This window comes from Xiphophorus couchianus, chromosome 19 (genome assembly GCF_001444195.1).
Source record: "Xiphophorus couchianus chromosome 19, X_couchianus-1.0, whole genome shotgun sequence".
Lineage (NCBI taxonomy): Eukaryota > Metazoa > Chordata > Actinopteri > Cyprinodontiformes > Poeciliidae > Xiphophorus > Xiphophorus couchianus.
Genome location: NC_040246.1, coordinates 16,822,126 through 16,838,067, shown reverse-complemented (window position 1 = coordinate 16,838,067; position 15,942 = coordinate 16,822,126). Strand labels below are relative to the sequence as shown.

At 36.8% G+C, this 15,942-nt stretch overlaps 1 protein-coding gene across 10 annotated transcripts in view; it reads left to right on the top strand.

The window, feature by feature from the left end:
* nrxn3a (neurexin 3a) overlaps window positions 1-15,942 on the top strand; it is a 123,728-nt gene that overhangs the window by 81,762 nt on the left and 26,024 nt on the right. For all 10 annotated transcript variants that reach the window (XM_028000329.1, XM_028000327.1, XM_028000328.1 and 7 more), the window contains exons 13-18: window positions 2,955-3,074; window positions 3,298-3,418; window positions 4,115-4,375; window positions 4,558-4,748; window positions 5,184-5,357; window positions 7,895-8,014. In XM_028000329.1, the coding sequence (XP_027856130.1) occupies window positions 2,955-3,074; window positions 3,298-3,418; window positions 4,115-4,375; window positions 4,558-4,748; window positions 5,184-5,357; window positions 7,895-8,014 (987 nt within the window). The remainder of the gene's footprint in view (window positions 1-2,954; window positions 3,075-3,297; window positions 3,419-4,114; window positions 4,376-4,557; window positions 4,749-5,183; window positions 5,358-7,894; window positions 8,015-15,942) is intronic.

Here is a 15,942-nt window from a genome sequence, read left to right as displayed (position 1 = left end):
AATATTCAAGGTGATCAGTGGTGATCCTGAAACTAAATATGTTGGAAAAGCAGTGCAAAAAAAAGAAAAATCAGACTATATCATGAGGACCTTGTAATTTATTCCTTATCCATGTGGTTCTATCAGCTGTTGATGTGTGTTGGTTCTTGATGCAGTGCCTTCAGAGGGATAGGAGGTCAAAGACTTCCAGCCTAGGCTCGCTCCATAAAATTCACTCAAATTCCTGGAGTGGTTTAATGATGTTCAGTATTATAGAAGCAGAAATATGGAAATCCCTCCCAGTTTTTCCATGCTGGAGATCTTATGCTACAAAGGGGCTCAGTCATTTATGGGTATTGCTGTTTTGAAACGACATGTGGATGTATATTGCCAAGATAATTAAGCTGAAACAAAGCACGGAATATTTTTAATTTAAATATCGATCATTGTTATTTTGGTACTATACAAACTGTACCAACCCTTCCTAATTTCGATTGCACGTTCAATATGACATGTCTTTTAAAAGTAATTACATTGTCAACTCTTGATGGGTTGAGCAATAAACACAGCTACAAAAATTGATATTATTAAGATATCCACAAGTTTTCTGAAAATAATTTAACATCAACAACTAAGTGATTTTTAGGTGAATGTTTAAGGGGTTATATATGTTACTTTTATACATTTTTAAGTATTTTGGAGAACCAGGGAGCCTTTTGTTTCTCCACTTGCATGGGTTCTTATAGATGATTTGATTATCACATCAAAACAATTACAATATAAATATACTAGAACAACAATAATCTGTTAAAGTAAAGAGTCAGTTGTATTTTAAATCAGAGAGCTGCAGTGGCCATTGTTCATAAACTCTGTAGATTTAAACAAAACCATTGGTAAACAATCCAGAAGGTTGGCCCCAGTCTAAACTTACCAATGCAAAAGAACTATTTATTCCATGCAAAAGTAGTACCAGAGGGACAGTATTTCACATTGTAATCCTTAGTGTCAACCCATTGGACCCTTTGACCTGACTGTGTATGCATTTCATGCACAATAGTGAAGCATTTCTGTTAGCAAAACATGGTGTGGGTTTGGTAAGCATAGCCCTTTTGGGGTTCATTCCTGCGATTTCCCTCTTTAGCTTTTTCGACTAACTTTAGGGACATCAAAGATTACTGAAGCAACTTCCCTTTCTCCACTTCCTCTATGACTGACATTGCTTTTCAAAGCCAGCCATGGAGCTATTCTCTCCAGTAAGTCATGGGCCTGCCAGGAGACCTTGTGCTTCTAGAACATATTTGAAACATTTCCCTAAGAAGGCATCCAGTGGTGCCCAAAATACCACAAATGTCTCTGGTCACTATAGAGAGTCAGCAACTCTTGAATAACCAAGCTCCTCATCATGTGTCTTAGGATGATTTATCTCATCCTGCTGAGGAAACTTGTTTCTGCTGCTTGTATTCACATCATAGTCGTTTGATTATTTCCTACTGTTTGTGAACATAGATGAGTGATGAAACACATCAACTAGTAAATCAAAAGCAGCTGTCTTTTTACCCCAACATTTCCAAATAGCAATGCCAATGCATGAAAATATTACTGAAAACTTTGAGATACACAAAGTCCTCCACTAAGGATGATTACCCATCTTCCAAAGCAAGGTGAACTATGCCTTCAATCTTGAGGGTGTTAACAGTCATACATGTGAACAGCATCACAGATGTTTCTGCACTGTGACTCAAATCAACTTTGAATCACCACTATTATCACAGGTAATAGCGTCCAAAGACTTTTCACAAGCTGCACACCTTCTGCCCCCTGGCTAAATCAGAAAAAATTCTGTCCATTAAAGTAATGAACTAAATTGGTAACAAAGGGCTAATCTTGAGTTGCACAGGGATTCAATGAGCCTTAGAAAGAGGTCAGACACCCTATAATGTCAAAGATCCCCTCAAGAAAGACAAGGAGCAGCAATTGTTGATAGAGGGTAACACCAGCAGAGTCTAACACATGACGACGAGTCAGGCTTATTACCAGCAAAGAAATAACATCTCTCGCATTGATCGTACAGACTGAATGGACCCTGGAAAATTATATGAAATGTTATACTTCCAAAGTACTCTCCATGAACCTCCAAACAACACCTGGCTATTTCGTCTGAGTCAAAAGTTCGACCATCAGTCAAACTCTCCTGTAGTGTGTACACGTATAGGCTGAAATATGGGATCTTATATCTAAAGTACAGCTTTTTGTCACCTTTAAAAGGGACCAATATGCCAGTCTGCCAATCTAAAGCCACTAATCCTGAAATATAGAAGTTATATTGGCTTTTTAAGAGTCAATCCAACAGCATTAAGAGCCTTAAGAGGCTTTACGGGAGTTCTATATTTAAACTGAGCTGTGTTTCCAATTTTGGTCATACCAGTATGATTTTCACTTTGATTTGTATTATAAGTTAGAGATAAGCTTAAGGAATCGGTGGTGAAAGATTACGTTGAACCTGCCAAGATATATACAGCACAATTATTTAGTTAAAATAACTGCTTCATTACAATTGAAGGTCAGATAATTGTGGAGATATTCTTTCAACATTTTTGATCATATATCATACCAAATTCTTTAAGCATTTATCCAAAAGTTATATTTTCTAAGCAGTGTTTCAGTTAGTTTCAAAATGCAATTGGAAGAAGATTTCTGTGGGCCTGTAATGAGTAGAAGCATTTTTCCCTCTCTGCTGCATAAATCTAAATATAATATGAACACATTGTCGACTATTTTGTCTTTTTTTTTTTCATTGTGTAATTCACTGATTGAACCAAACCTTTGTTTCCCAAATGAATTAGAACCATTCTTGGATACATTTCCAAGTCTCTTCATAGCCCGACAACTTTGTGCCTAGACTGAGTGGTGGGAAGACAAAGGTTTGGTTTGAGGCTCACTTTGTCCTTAACTTTGTGACTGACCATTGTTCTCAGGCAAGGGACCGGAGACCCTGTATGCCGGGCAAAAGCTCAATGATAATGAATGGCATACAGTGCGCGTGGTGCGTCGGGGCAAAACCTACAAGCTAACGGTTGACGATGATGTAGCAGAAGGTACTTAATCCTGCTTCAACTGGAAATTTTCTCAGTGTTGCTTTTTTCAGTGTATTATCACCATGCTGGGGTGTGTTAGTTATGAAGCATTCCTCTAATACTGTTAATGTAATTTTTTTCCTTAAATCAGCCCTTTTGTGTTAGTGTCAGACAGAGTTCTCTTTTCTTTTCGTTTTGTTTGTCTTTCTTTTCAACCCATCCCCTGCACCCTCCCCGTCTGCAGGACAAATGGTGGGCGATCACACTCGGCTGGAGTTCCACAACATCGAAACGGGAATCATGACAGAACGTCGGTTCGTTTCCACCATCCCATCCAGCTTCATCGGTCACCTCCAGAGCCTAAGGTACATTTTACAGTCATTTCTACTTTAAATGGGCAGAGGAAGGCAATATAAAAATACATTTCAAACTAAATCCTTCAGAAGTCAATACATGGACCTTGTAATGATGTCTCACTTAGCATAGCTACCAGCCAAGGTTTAAATTTCTTATAAGCACCGCTTATAAGAAATTTTTCCAACATTTGTTCTGAACTAAATAAAATATAAAATGAGAGTATGTCCCTGGGAAATGTATTTTATAGCACAATCAAGTAACTATGTTGTCGTCATCTATTAGGCGTTGTTTTAATTTTTTAGAGGACATGAAAAAAGTTTAATAGAAAAGAGAAATTCATGGGAGATTCATCACTTTTCAATTAACCATCTCCTGTATGCTTTTTTCAGCTCATTACTCTTTGGAGCTAATAGCAATAGAGAAAATCTTAATAAAGAAGAACAAATATTTCTGAAAATTTTCAAGTAATAGACTGAAGAAGAGTAAATAACAAGAAACCTTCAGAAACCTAGGGAACTCTTGATCAAGAAATGTTTCGATCGACTCCTTAGGAGATGTTTACAACCTTTGCAAAGTGCTGTTGCCTGACAGTGTGGTTCTTTGGGGAAAATAATCCTCATTACAGCTTTTCATATTCTGAAGGACATTTTAACCTGTATACTTACTGTAGAAATATTGGCTGCATGTTCTCTTCCTTTCCACAGGTTTAACGGCATGCTGTATATTGACTTGTGCAAGAATGGCGACATTGATTACTGTGAGCTCAATGCTCGCTTCGGGGTTCGCTCCATTATTGCTGACCCGGTTACCTTCAAGACAAAAAGCAGCTACCTGAGTCTGGCTACTCTGCAGGCCTACACATCCATGCACCTCTTCTTCCAGTTCAAGACCACTTCCCCTGATGGCTTCATCCTCTTCAACTCTGGGGATGGAAATGACTTTATTGCTGTAGAATTGGTCAAAGGGTAGGTTTTACATCAACAGGATAGTCTATTATTTTTGTCTGTGGCAAATAGTTTCTGGAAGAGCTTTAAAACAAATGTGTGTGTCTTGTTTCAGTTGTTGGGGCCAAAAAATATAACTTTAAGAGCAAAGTTACAAGAATTTGACCAAATCTCTTTGAAACTAAACACATTTCTCATTGCAGTTACATCCACTATGTTTTTGATCTCGGAAATGGGCCCAACCTCATCAAAGGCAAAAGTGAAAGGTCGCTAAATGACAATCAGTGGCACAACGTGGCTATCACCCGAGACAATAGCAATACCCACACACTAAAAGTAGATGCTACAGCCACAAGTCAAACTATCAATGGAGCAAAGAACCTTGACCTGAAAGGTAAGCTGAGAATGTGACTAGTATTGGGTCCATTTTTCATTTAAATTATAGTATTTTACCTTTTAAGAAAAACATATTTTCTATCAGAAATATGAACAACTTTCTCAAAATGATTAACAGGATGTTGAGGCATGAAGCTAAACCCCCATTTTTTTATTTTGTTAAAATTCTAACGTTTGAAGTCAGCCTATTGACAATGTTCAGATACTTTTTGTTTGGTCCAAATTAATTAATTGGATGTTGACAACTGTTTTGGTTCATTCATTCATTCTTTGCCTTATTTGCAATAGCATCTTCGCATTGAATTGAAGTTATGTTGTGACAGTAATGTAAACTGTTGTATTGCAATAATTTGGGCACTGAAAGTTTTTTCTGCAATCTAAACCTGTTATCATATACCACATAAAAAGATTTTCTGCATGGTTTCTTCTTCAGGTGATCTGTTCATCGCAGGACTGGGTCCAGGCATGTATGGAAACCTCCCCAAACTGGTGGCTTCCAGAGAAGGCTTTCAGGGTTGCTTGGCTTCCATGGACCTCAACGGTCGCCTGCCAGACCTCCTAAACGATGCCTTGTTCCGCAGCGGCCAGATCGAGCGCGGATGTGAAGGTACACCGTCGCTAAGATCTCTACCTGATTTAGACTCGTACAACACAAACTCCAACTTCAGCTCCAGCAGCCCTTTCTTCCTACTCAATGCAAACAGTAGCTCCTCAGCTCTGCATCCATACGGGAGCAACTCCATCCTACTAACTGTGTTTGTTGCCTCATTTACCCATTGCTAGCTTCATACCAGACATCCAGTGCTTCCTCGTGTGCACCACCACATTATTAGCCACATTGGCTGTTTATCTACTGTACCATCAGCCACCATCAGAGCAGTTTTGCCAGTTCAGAAACATAAACTACTTACTGGTGCTGTTTTTTTTGTTTGTTGTTGTTTTTGGGGTTTTTTTATTAAACATTCTTTTATAAGATGTGTTTTCTCTACATTGATGTAAATGCTAAATCATAATATATGAAACAAACATGTAGATTTCTATCCTGCACAGTCAATTAGATTTATGGCTATGTTAAATGGTTCAAACACTGAAAAAGATGGATACTTGTATGTTTACCAACACAATATGATAGATTAGGAGACATTTTCCAAATCTAGTTGTGGAATAATGATAGCCTCCTGCAAAATATGAATGAAAGCTGATTCTGAATCAAAAGGCTCAATAAAGTATTTGCCTAATAGTTTTCATACTTACTTTTATTCCTCAGAATTCAGTTGATTATCCCTCTAAGATATTTGTCACTTTTTCATTTGAATTGTACAGCATATAAATTACAATACATAAAAAAGTACTCAAGCTTTTGATGCTCATCAATCCACAGTTCAAATTTTAATCCCAGTTTTAGAACACAGCTCTATTTTTCTATTATAAACCAGGTTAACTGTTTTCATGTGATGAAAAAGTGAATTTGACTGTAAGATGCTGCATATTATAGAATATCTTTCCAATGTGCAGATGACATCAGATATGCCTGACCTCTTGGTCTCTAAATAGCACCTCAACGTTGTTCTTTTTGGACAAATTCTACTGTGGATTAAGAAAAAGGGAGAACTGTAGAGGCTTAATAGGAAATACTTCAGTCCTGAATTTCTGAATTCAGCTGTGCAGTTTTAGGTTGGGCCATGAACTATCTGTCAGGAGTGTAGTCAATGCCTATTGTTTTAAAAGCAAGACTTGCCAAAGGTTTGAATGTTTTGTGCTGCTTCCTGCCTTATCCATGCCTTCAATGTAATACCGCTCCACATGGAAACATTTTCCACTGGCTAACAAACGTCACTGTGGATGAAAATGTTTCCATTCTTTGGTGCTTTTCTTTTTTGCTTTGTTGTTTTTGTCATCCTCTGAGGGTCCTGGGCCATCCTCCACAATCTCTTCTTGTTTGCATGGAAGTCTGTGTTTTTCTTACACCTGCCATCAGTTGGACATAATCTACTCTGAAGGTACATTTTTTAACATAAACTCAGAGCTCAATGAATGTGTTTGTTGCTGTAAAAGATCAATCTGTGTGATGTTATGCACTGTATTGTATTAACTGTGGGAAGTGATTGTTGATTGGTTTATTTTTCCAAATAAAATCTCATCGATCACAGCTGGGTGTCCATCTCATTTTAATAAATCATTTTATATGTGCTTTGGTTTTCTTTATGTCGGCGCTGTCATTCTAACTGTTTAACTTTGTTTTATTATTTGTATTTTTTATTTCAAGCTTCCATCACTTGAAGCTGATTTGATGTTCTTTGGCAAAAATGGAAAGTTATAGTTCGAGGCCACAGCACTACTCTATTACCGTCACTAGATGGTGCTGCTGTGCCTCTGATAACCATTGAACATCTTACATGAAACCCTGATTCACATCAACCACCAAAAATAAAGGGAATGTAAACAACAAATTCCCTTTATTTTAGGTATCATCCTTTCTTTCAAGCTTAGATTTAAAGGTCTGGTCAAAACTCCTTCTTTAACAGACGAAAATCTCAAACTGGCTGGTCCTTCTGGAAAGAATTTTGGACAAACATCTAGAAAGGTTTTTGGAAATTTTCTGAAAACCAAGAAACATCTTGAAACTTGGGGAAAAAAAATAAAAATATATTCTTAAATTATTAAAAAGACAACATAGACGATTTGTATTTTTCCTTTTTTTAAGTCAGTTTAATCTCAAAGAAGCATAGCCTACAGAACAATTATGTTGGCAAAAGTTATCTTTACCAGGAAGAAGTGGATTGATCTTGATCTTTTTTTTATTCATTATAGGTTAATATAAAAGTGAATGATGATTTTAACATTTTGAATATGCACATTACACAGTAGTACCAGCACTTGATGAAGTATGAAAGGAGTGTTGTTTGGAAGAGATAAGAAAGTCATATAAAAGAAAATGATTCCTTAGCAGAGGGAAGTCAGTAAATGTAGGTTGTCACATTATTGAGTTCATTGCTTGGCCCATTCATGTTTCGCAGAAACAATATAAACTTTTCCAAAGGGGGAAGGAGAATATCTAAATATGTGCCATTCTAGTCATTTCATGGTTCTTCTTAAATGCAGGACCTGTCTGTGTGTTTGGTGGGTATTGTTGGACTCCCACAGGTCCCAGCACAACTTGTCAGGAGGACTCTTGTGCCAACATGGGGATCTGCATCCAACAGTGGGAGAACTACACCTGCGACTGCTCCATGACCTCCTACACTGGAACGCAGTGCAGTGACCGTAAGTTCATTTGTCGTGCACACATGCCTAGCATTGCACCACACAACTCTCTGTATTAACACATTGATGATGCAATAAGTATTTTACTGGAGAACATATAAAGTATTGCTTGTTACGCAACCTATTAATTTCATATTATGCTATTGAGCTTCTTCTCAAAGACACTGTTTAGCAAAACTACAGACAACAGTTCCGGTGCTAAAGGTTATCATCACCAGATAATTTTTGAACACCTCAAATGGGTTTCAGTATTTCAGGGAGTTTAAAGGGGATATACAGTATTTAAAGAAGTTTATTCACCTGCCTTCAAGCTTGTAATGCATGCTGGTTGTTCATGTCTGAAATGGAAAAATATGTAAAAAAAATCTCAAAAGCAAACTGGAAAACAAAGTGCAGCCAAGAATTAAGCTGGAAAATACTGAAGATTTGTTTGGAATGCCAAAGATAGAATAAAGAAAGTTTTGGTTGTAAATATGTCAGTGCAGTAGTACAGAACTTAGATTTTTGTGTTTGACTTTCTACTTTAAAACACCAATTTAAATAAATCGTTTTCAGTCATCTGCATAATCTTAACATTTTGCAACTGTAAAACATGTAAAACATTTCTTAATCCTTGTGTTGTTTTGCAGGTCAAAAGTGACCCATTACCATGTTTACCTGTAGAAAAAAATACCCTAGACTGTCTTTTTCCGGCTTGAAATTTTATGGCTTTTCCTAAATTGACCCCATCATTAAAAAATGTGATACTTTGTTTTTGTTTATATTTCCATGTGAGCTGTACACCACTAGGGTACAAGGATTGTCTTAAGGGTCACTTTGGACCCGTGCATTATAAAAGCATTTAAGCACCAGAAAAAAAAGTTCAAAGGTCATACACAAAGTCTCTCTAATACATACACACACACCACCACACACTTGCACTCCCCCTGCCCCCACACACACGCATATCAAAGAAACTGGATTGATGTACGAATTGAACTTGCATTTGACCTGCACCTGCACTCTCAATCTGCAGCTAACCCCTCACATCACACAAATTCCCAAACACAACATAAAACAATTTCAGACATAATTAAAACAAATTAAGTATAGAAGATATGAAGGTACACCCCATCTGAATACCCCTAGATGGTTCCTTGCTGACGCCATGAGTGGACGTTTCACTGTTCAACAGGTCCTACGCTTGCACATACTGTCCTACATGGGATCTTCAGCATAAGATGTTGAACAAATTCTTGTGCTGAAGATGTTCAACGTAGGAGTGTCTTCATATAGTGAAGAACATCTTCATGTTATGATGATTTTCTTAAACATCTTGTGTTGAACATTTTGTGTTCACTGTGGAATGTTCTTCATCTTATGTTCACCATGGGGTGGGAAAGAAAGAATTATCTTTGTCTTATGTTGAAGATGTTCATTATGAAAGCATCTTTATAAAATTAAGAACGTCTCCACCTCATGGGGATATTCTTCATCTTAAGTTCAACGTGGGGTGGGATGTTCTTTGGCATATGTTGAAGATGTTCAACATAACATTCTTATGTTGAAAATGTTCATGTTGAACATCTTATAAGTTCAATACCTTATGCTGAACAGAAGATGTTCTTCATCTTGTGTTAAGGATGTTTGGCATAAAATTTAAAATTCAATTAATTTGCTTTATTTTGGGGCTTTTGTTAGGGTGGGTCATTTTTGACCGGTGGGACAAGGGGAGTAAACAGAATGCTAAGATCGCACGAGGGTTAAGAGGACCATGAAAGGTGTGGGCTGTTGCACATGCCTAAATGAGAGTTTCGTCAGAGGTTGTATTCTTAAAAGCAGTGTTCAGAGTCTTGGTGAACACCAAGTTACAGCTGAGAGACTATGACACCACTCAACATCTGTTCAAAAAAGGAAAAGCTGCATATGCCATTTTTATTATGGTAACAATAATCCAACTGTTTCAATATTATGTAGTATACATTTAGTCCTGGTCTTCCATTTGTCTTGCCAGATCATAGATGATGCTGTCTTGATTAAGCTGTCTTCAATCTTAGCTCTTTTGTGTCTTGTTTTTTGTTGAGTGTTTTGTTTTGCAGGTCTAATTGGTCTGTGTGTTTCAGCACAGCATTTGAATTTGCTTTTGTAGATGTTTTCATTGCATATGATTCTTTCCTCTGCTTGATCTTGTTATCCCACCGTAATGCCCACAATTTTCCAACTCATTTTCGAAACAGAAAGTTTTGCTGGTGTTATTTTGCTCACAGTTGCACAGAAATGTTTCTGCTTTTCTTGTTTTGAGTTATGGGATTAGTTTAGACAGAACATTGAATTTTGTTGTCTCACCTGCTAAAGAACATAGGACTTACACCCTCTTAACTCTGATAAAAGACCTCTCTCTGTGTGGTAAAAACTTTGAATGTCTTTACATTAGGTCTTTAAGGGAATCTTTTCCTTCTAAAGATAATGTAAGACATTTGCTAGAAACTTTTGTACGTTAAAAAATGGTCTAGTTATTGGATGCATTTAACAAACTAAATATCTAGCTAAATATCCATATAGTGATATTTTAGCATGCTAACCAATGTTCTGATTTTACCGTTTCATCTTTAGAATTTACACAAATACCACATTCATTTTTTCCCAGCAGTTTTCAATGTTCTGCTTAAATTATTTTTAAAAGTGACTTCCAATTTTGTTTTATGCAATATCAGATTTATTTTTAAACAAAAATCACTAAAAATCCAAAAGGTCAGGGCTGTTTTTTCTTGTATGCTTTGTCTTTGAAGTGATGTAGAGAATAAATCCAGAATAAACATACAGGGTGTATGCTACACCTGGTCTCCTCTTATCAAAGTAGTACAAAACACTTTTTGAAGCTCTTTTTTCATGAATTTCCACTTGAGTCTGAGTTTCAGCTCTTGGATGTTCGCACAACTTATGTTATTTAGATTGAGTCTCGCTCCTCTTTTATCCATCCTTTGGTGATTTTTGAAATGTGTTTTCTGTCAGAGGAACTATGAGTAGAGACTGACTCAGAGACCTGACAATCGTGTTTCCTATCAGAACTCATTCTGTCAAAGATTGAAAGTGCCCTATGCCAAAAAAAGAGAAATATAGAGGAAGCCCTTTTTTACTTTAAAGTTTATTCCACAAATGGCTCTGCCCTTGTTTTTTTTTTTTGTTTTGTTATGGATGATTTGATAAAACATTATGAAGTTAATGTTTTATCAAACATTAACTTAATCAAGTATCATCAAGATAAGCAGTATCTTGATGATACTGCTTATATTTGCTATTGAGATTACAAGCCGTAAGATAGTGAGATGTTCAGAAAAGATGAACATCTCACTTCCTGGACCATTTTCTGATGTGTACCTATGGTCATGAGTTATAGATGAAAATGATCAAATTCTGGGTGTAAACAGCTGAAAAGAGCTGACTGAAGAAGGGACAGCAGGAGGGAGGACTAACAATATAAATCAAAACTGTTTTTTTCGGTTCTTTCTCGTCATTTTGTTCATAGTTTCTGTGGTTTCTCTTATTTCCCCTTTGTTCTTTTCCATGTGTGTCAAAGAGAAATGTGGCTCCACTCATGCATTTGGACACATCTCATTGTTTTGGGAGTTCTTATAAGTTGAAAATATAGCGAAATACAATAACTTTGTGCGTCTGGGAAAATACTTGCTTAAACATGGCCCAACACAACATTTAAGTGTTCAGAGACAATTTATGGGACCTGTTTTTCTTCACAGGCTCAAACATGAATGCACTTAAGCCATCTACAATATTCCTTTGAAACAGGCAGCTGACTCTACATTGACATAAGGTTGCATCATTGCCTGTCAACGACTTAACCTCAGTATTGGAAATTGACTTTACCGTTTCATGTGTCTCCAATTTCCTTGTTTGCCTTCCTTTCGTTTCAGTGAACGGTCACAGTCATTGTTGATGTTGCATCCCCTGACAGTACATGCACCTAAGCAACAGAATTAAATTAAATATTTGCAGTATAAAAAAACCTGGCTGTTTTAGTTCAATAGAACAACTCCTCCATGTTTCATCAAGGTGGCTCTGGTGTGAGAAGCTGATGGAACCAAAGACTGTTTGTTCTTTGAATTCCTGTCCTTATTGTTATTCTTTTCAAATTTTCTCTTCAAAATTACTGTCAGGAATTACAATTCCCAATTAGACTGTGACGCTCATTCTTTTAAACTATAAAGAGAGACCAAGTAACAAGAAAGCTTTTGATAAAAAATTTGTTTTCAAATTTTGAACTTCCCTTATCCTTTAAGATAACTTTTTCATATCTACCTGTAAAAGTGGTGTAAGACATTTTAGCTTCTTATTTGTTTTTATGTTTTTTACTTAAACTTGTGTATATATATTTAATTATTTAAAATATTATTTGATTATGAACTATTGTGCTTTGCTTATTTAGATGGTAATGGAATCATTTCCCAGGATAGGCAAAGGATTCATTCTTCAAACAAATTTTTCATATACCGTATTTTCCCAGAGACATTAAATGACACTGAAAATTAATAAGCTAATTACCACTTTCCAGTTTGATGGTAAAAAGGCAGTACAACACAAATATAACTTCCTTAGTTAATAGTAAAGCTTTGGTATCCACTGTAATGATTCTGAGCTCTGATGGTAGAATTTTACACCTTCCATTATAAGGACCTGAAGGTGTCCATAACTGTTGGAGCTGGACTGCATATCCATCACAAGGCTTTCACATAACTGTGAGGAGACCTATAGAAGATGAACTTGTGAAGTAAGGCAATAAACTTAAAAAATGGGGATGAATGGAATGCTGGAAAAATAAAGGGACTGTGGAATTGGACTGAGTTAATTTATGTCTGTGTGGCTCTTTTGAAATAAGAGAAAAATGAAAGAAGGCTATGTGTATTAGGAGAGTCGAAGGGCTGGAGGGATGGAGCATTTTTATGAATATGAATTGAACCTGTTTGTCTTGTACAGTTCCTTGAGAGGGCATTTGTTATGGCTTGGTTCTATATAAATAAACTGAATTGAAGTGGCTCACTTACCTCAAAATCAAACAAGCTTTCATCTCCAGGGCATTACTACTTAGTGTTTCTAAAGTTTATCAGAAACTTCCCATGTACATTCATTGTCAAATTTACTACATTCAATTCTTAATGGATGCTGAATATTAGGATGTTAGCAGCCAATGTTCAAGTTGACCTAAAGTTATTGTCTTTAAGTCAACAGGAGTGAACATTCCAGATATTTATATATCAAGGGCATACCACCCAATGCTAACAGGAATTGCAAAAAAAATCCTAGAGCACAATCTCAGACCTTACAATCTCCAGTGTTTATGTTACAGGTAAAAAAAGACTAGTATGACCTAGTATGGCTATATGAGTGTTATGGGAAAAGATTAGTTTCTCTAACTGCTAGGCAAATGATGTCAACTAGAAAAAAATAAACGTCTTGTAGTCTTGTTCATCAATGATTGGAGGATAGAATTTGAGATGGATAGTGCGATGGGCCTTATCTGCCATAATGTAAACATTGATCTGGTTTGTTGAGGTAAAGAAAAAAGTTTAGCTCAACAAGAAATGCACTCAGTTTACCATTCAATGTTATCTGTGTTTCCACGCAGAGGCAAAAGTGATCCTGGATAAAGTGGCTGAATTACGTTCAGCCACTTTATTCTATAGGTTTTTCTATATTCTATAGGGTGGTCGGACTCTACCTCACCGAATCTCCATGTCCGGAGATGAAGTGAGGAGCTAATCATTAAGACAATAATCAGAAACATGGCAGGAAATCTGCAACATAATGTGTGAAAAAGAAAAAGGGAGTTTCTGCCAAGTTCAGAGCACAATCATACTAAAACTGTGCAATGGGACCTGAAGTGAACTGTGCATAAATAATTGTCTGAATTGTCTCAATTAACTGAAGCAATGTTGGAAAGAAGAGTCGATCAAAATTATTCCAAAGATGAGAGACTGATATATTCATACAGAAAATACCTAAAGACAGTTATTGTTGCTAAAAGGGATTTTTCCACCTAGGGAAATAGACCTTTCTTAGTGCCTTGATGCATAAACCTTCTCAATCAAAAATGGGTGTTCTTTTTTTATTCTTATGACTTTAAGCAGTAAAATGCTAATTTCTTAGAGGCTGTGAACAAATTTTCTACTGCAGCAGGAAATCGTTAGAATGGGATGAGGGGGGGTAACTGGTCACAAGTGAGCAGACTGGCAGGCAATCAGAGCGATTGGCAGGGTGACAGAGAGTCTATTTTCCTCTTCACTGACCTTTATATGTGTTCTGCTGTGTACTGGATCCTTCATTGATCTACCAACCTCAAGACTAATCATCAGCACCAAGTGCATCCATGAACCTGCAGAGCTGCTCCTCCTCCCCTGGTTGTTGGACTGATATGGCCTAATGTCATTAAATTGTTTTTTACAGATATGTGAGGTTGATGAAGGAGAAGTTGATTCGTCCTGGTTTATCGCTGGGTAAAGCAGGTACTGAATGAGCTGTGTTAATGTGCTGCTGATAAGCGGAGGATAATGTGTTTGTTGTCCTTCACCTTGGTGGTCTTCCTCAGCCGTTGTTTGTTTAATCTTTGCCCTTTTGCTGTTCCAACCCACATAAATCTGGAGCAGGAGGTGAAATAAAAAGCAGGAGAGTAGGAACTAAAGAATGTGTGGTTGTGGGAGGAGGTGGAGCTGGTGTTCTTTAGCTGGTGGGGGGGAAAAAACGGCCATGCATCACAGCGGACAGGTCATTTGAACAGTGCAATGCTGCGTCTAAAGGTTTAGGAGATTAGAGAGGCTAATAATTTCTGAGGGCCATGCTTTATGTTAATGTGACAGGCTTTGCTGTATATTTCTGCTGAGGCATCGTCTTTGTTGCTCTTAATTTTCCTTTAATGGAACTTTTGTGTTTGTTTCAACACCCAGCTCACAGATTTTACCGGCTTTGGAATTACCTTGCTTTCTGAAACAGAGGTCGTCCTCTAATTATTTCCCCCAGATAAAAGGAAGGACGTCGCTGGCACACAAAGTTTAGCAGAAACTGTGGACAGGATTAGCAGATTTGGACCCAGTGTCACTGTTTTACATTCCATCTTTTCATTTCTCAACAGCAAAAGACGTGAGCCTAAATTATCCTACTGACAATTTCCAAAAACATTGCACACAGTTATGATTAGTTTGAAACATTATGATTAATGAGTAGGAAACCTCTGCACTGATAAGGCTTGCATGACTGATGATTTCCTCTGAAACGCAGATAAAACACTTTTATAAAAGAAGTTTTATTTAATTAAAGAGCTTTTGTTTGCTGGTTTAATTAACTGAAACATTCCCTCAGAAAAGATAAGTACAGCTGTGATAAAAATCCTATATTTTTAGAATTTATCTTGCAAATAAAAAAAATTAAATACACTAGTTAGTGAAAGGTAAATTATTTTAACAAATATTATGCCCATAATCCTTTTACCCTGTTGCTCTTCTACCTTGTGTTTCAGTGGCGTAGGAAAGATGGGCTGCCTGGCAAAAACCAGCCAGTTGTTCTACGCTTTGCTTTGCACACAGGGTCTGGACCCTTGGTTGTTGAGAAACAATTGCTTGCTGGAGGTGTGGACTCCTTTGAAGTATAAACAATTCGATGAAATTATGTGCGCTGCAATCAACTCTCCCCAGATGCAAAGACAGAGGTGTTGAGCTAATCAAAATGGCTGCCATGTGTCAATCATTTATTTGTCCATCTTATCCATGGACAAATGATCAGTTGATAGTTTTCTCTGGTATTTAATAAAGGAAAATATTGTTAACATATTGTAACAATTTTTTTTAATACAATAAAATATGGACTGAATAGATACAAAATTATGATTTCCTCACATTGTTAAACTTAGACACATAAGCACTTAGTCTTTTAAAGAAGCTACATGA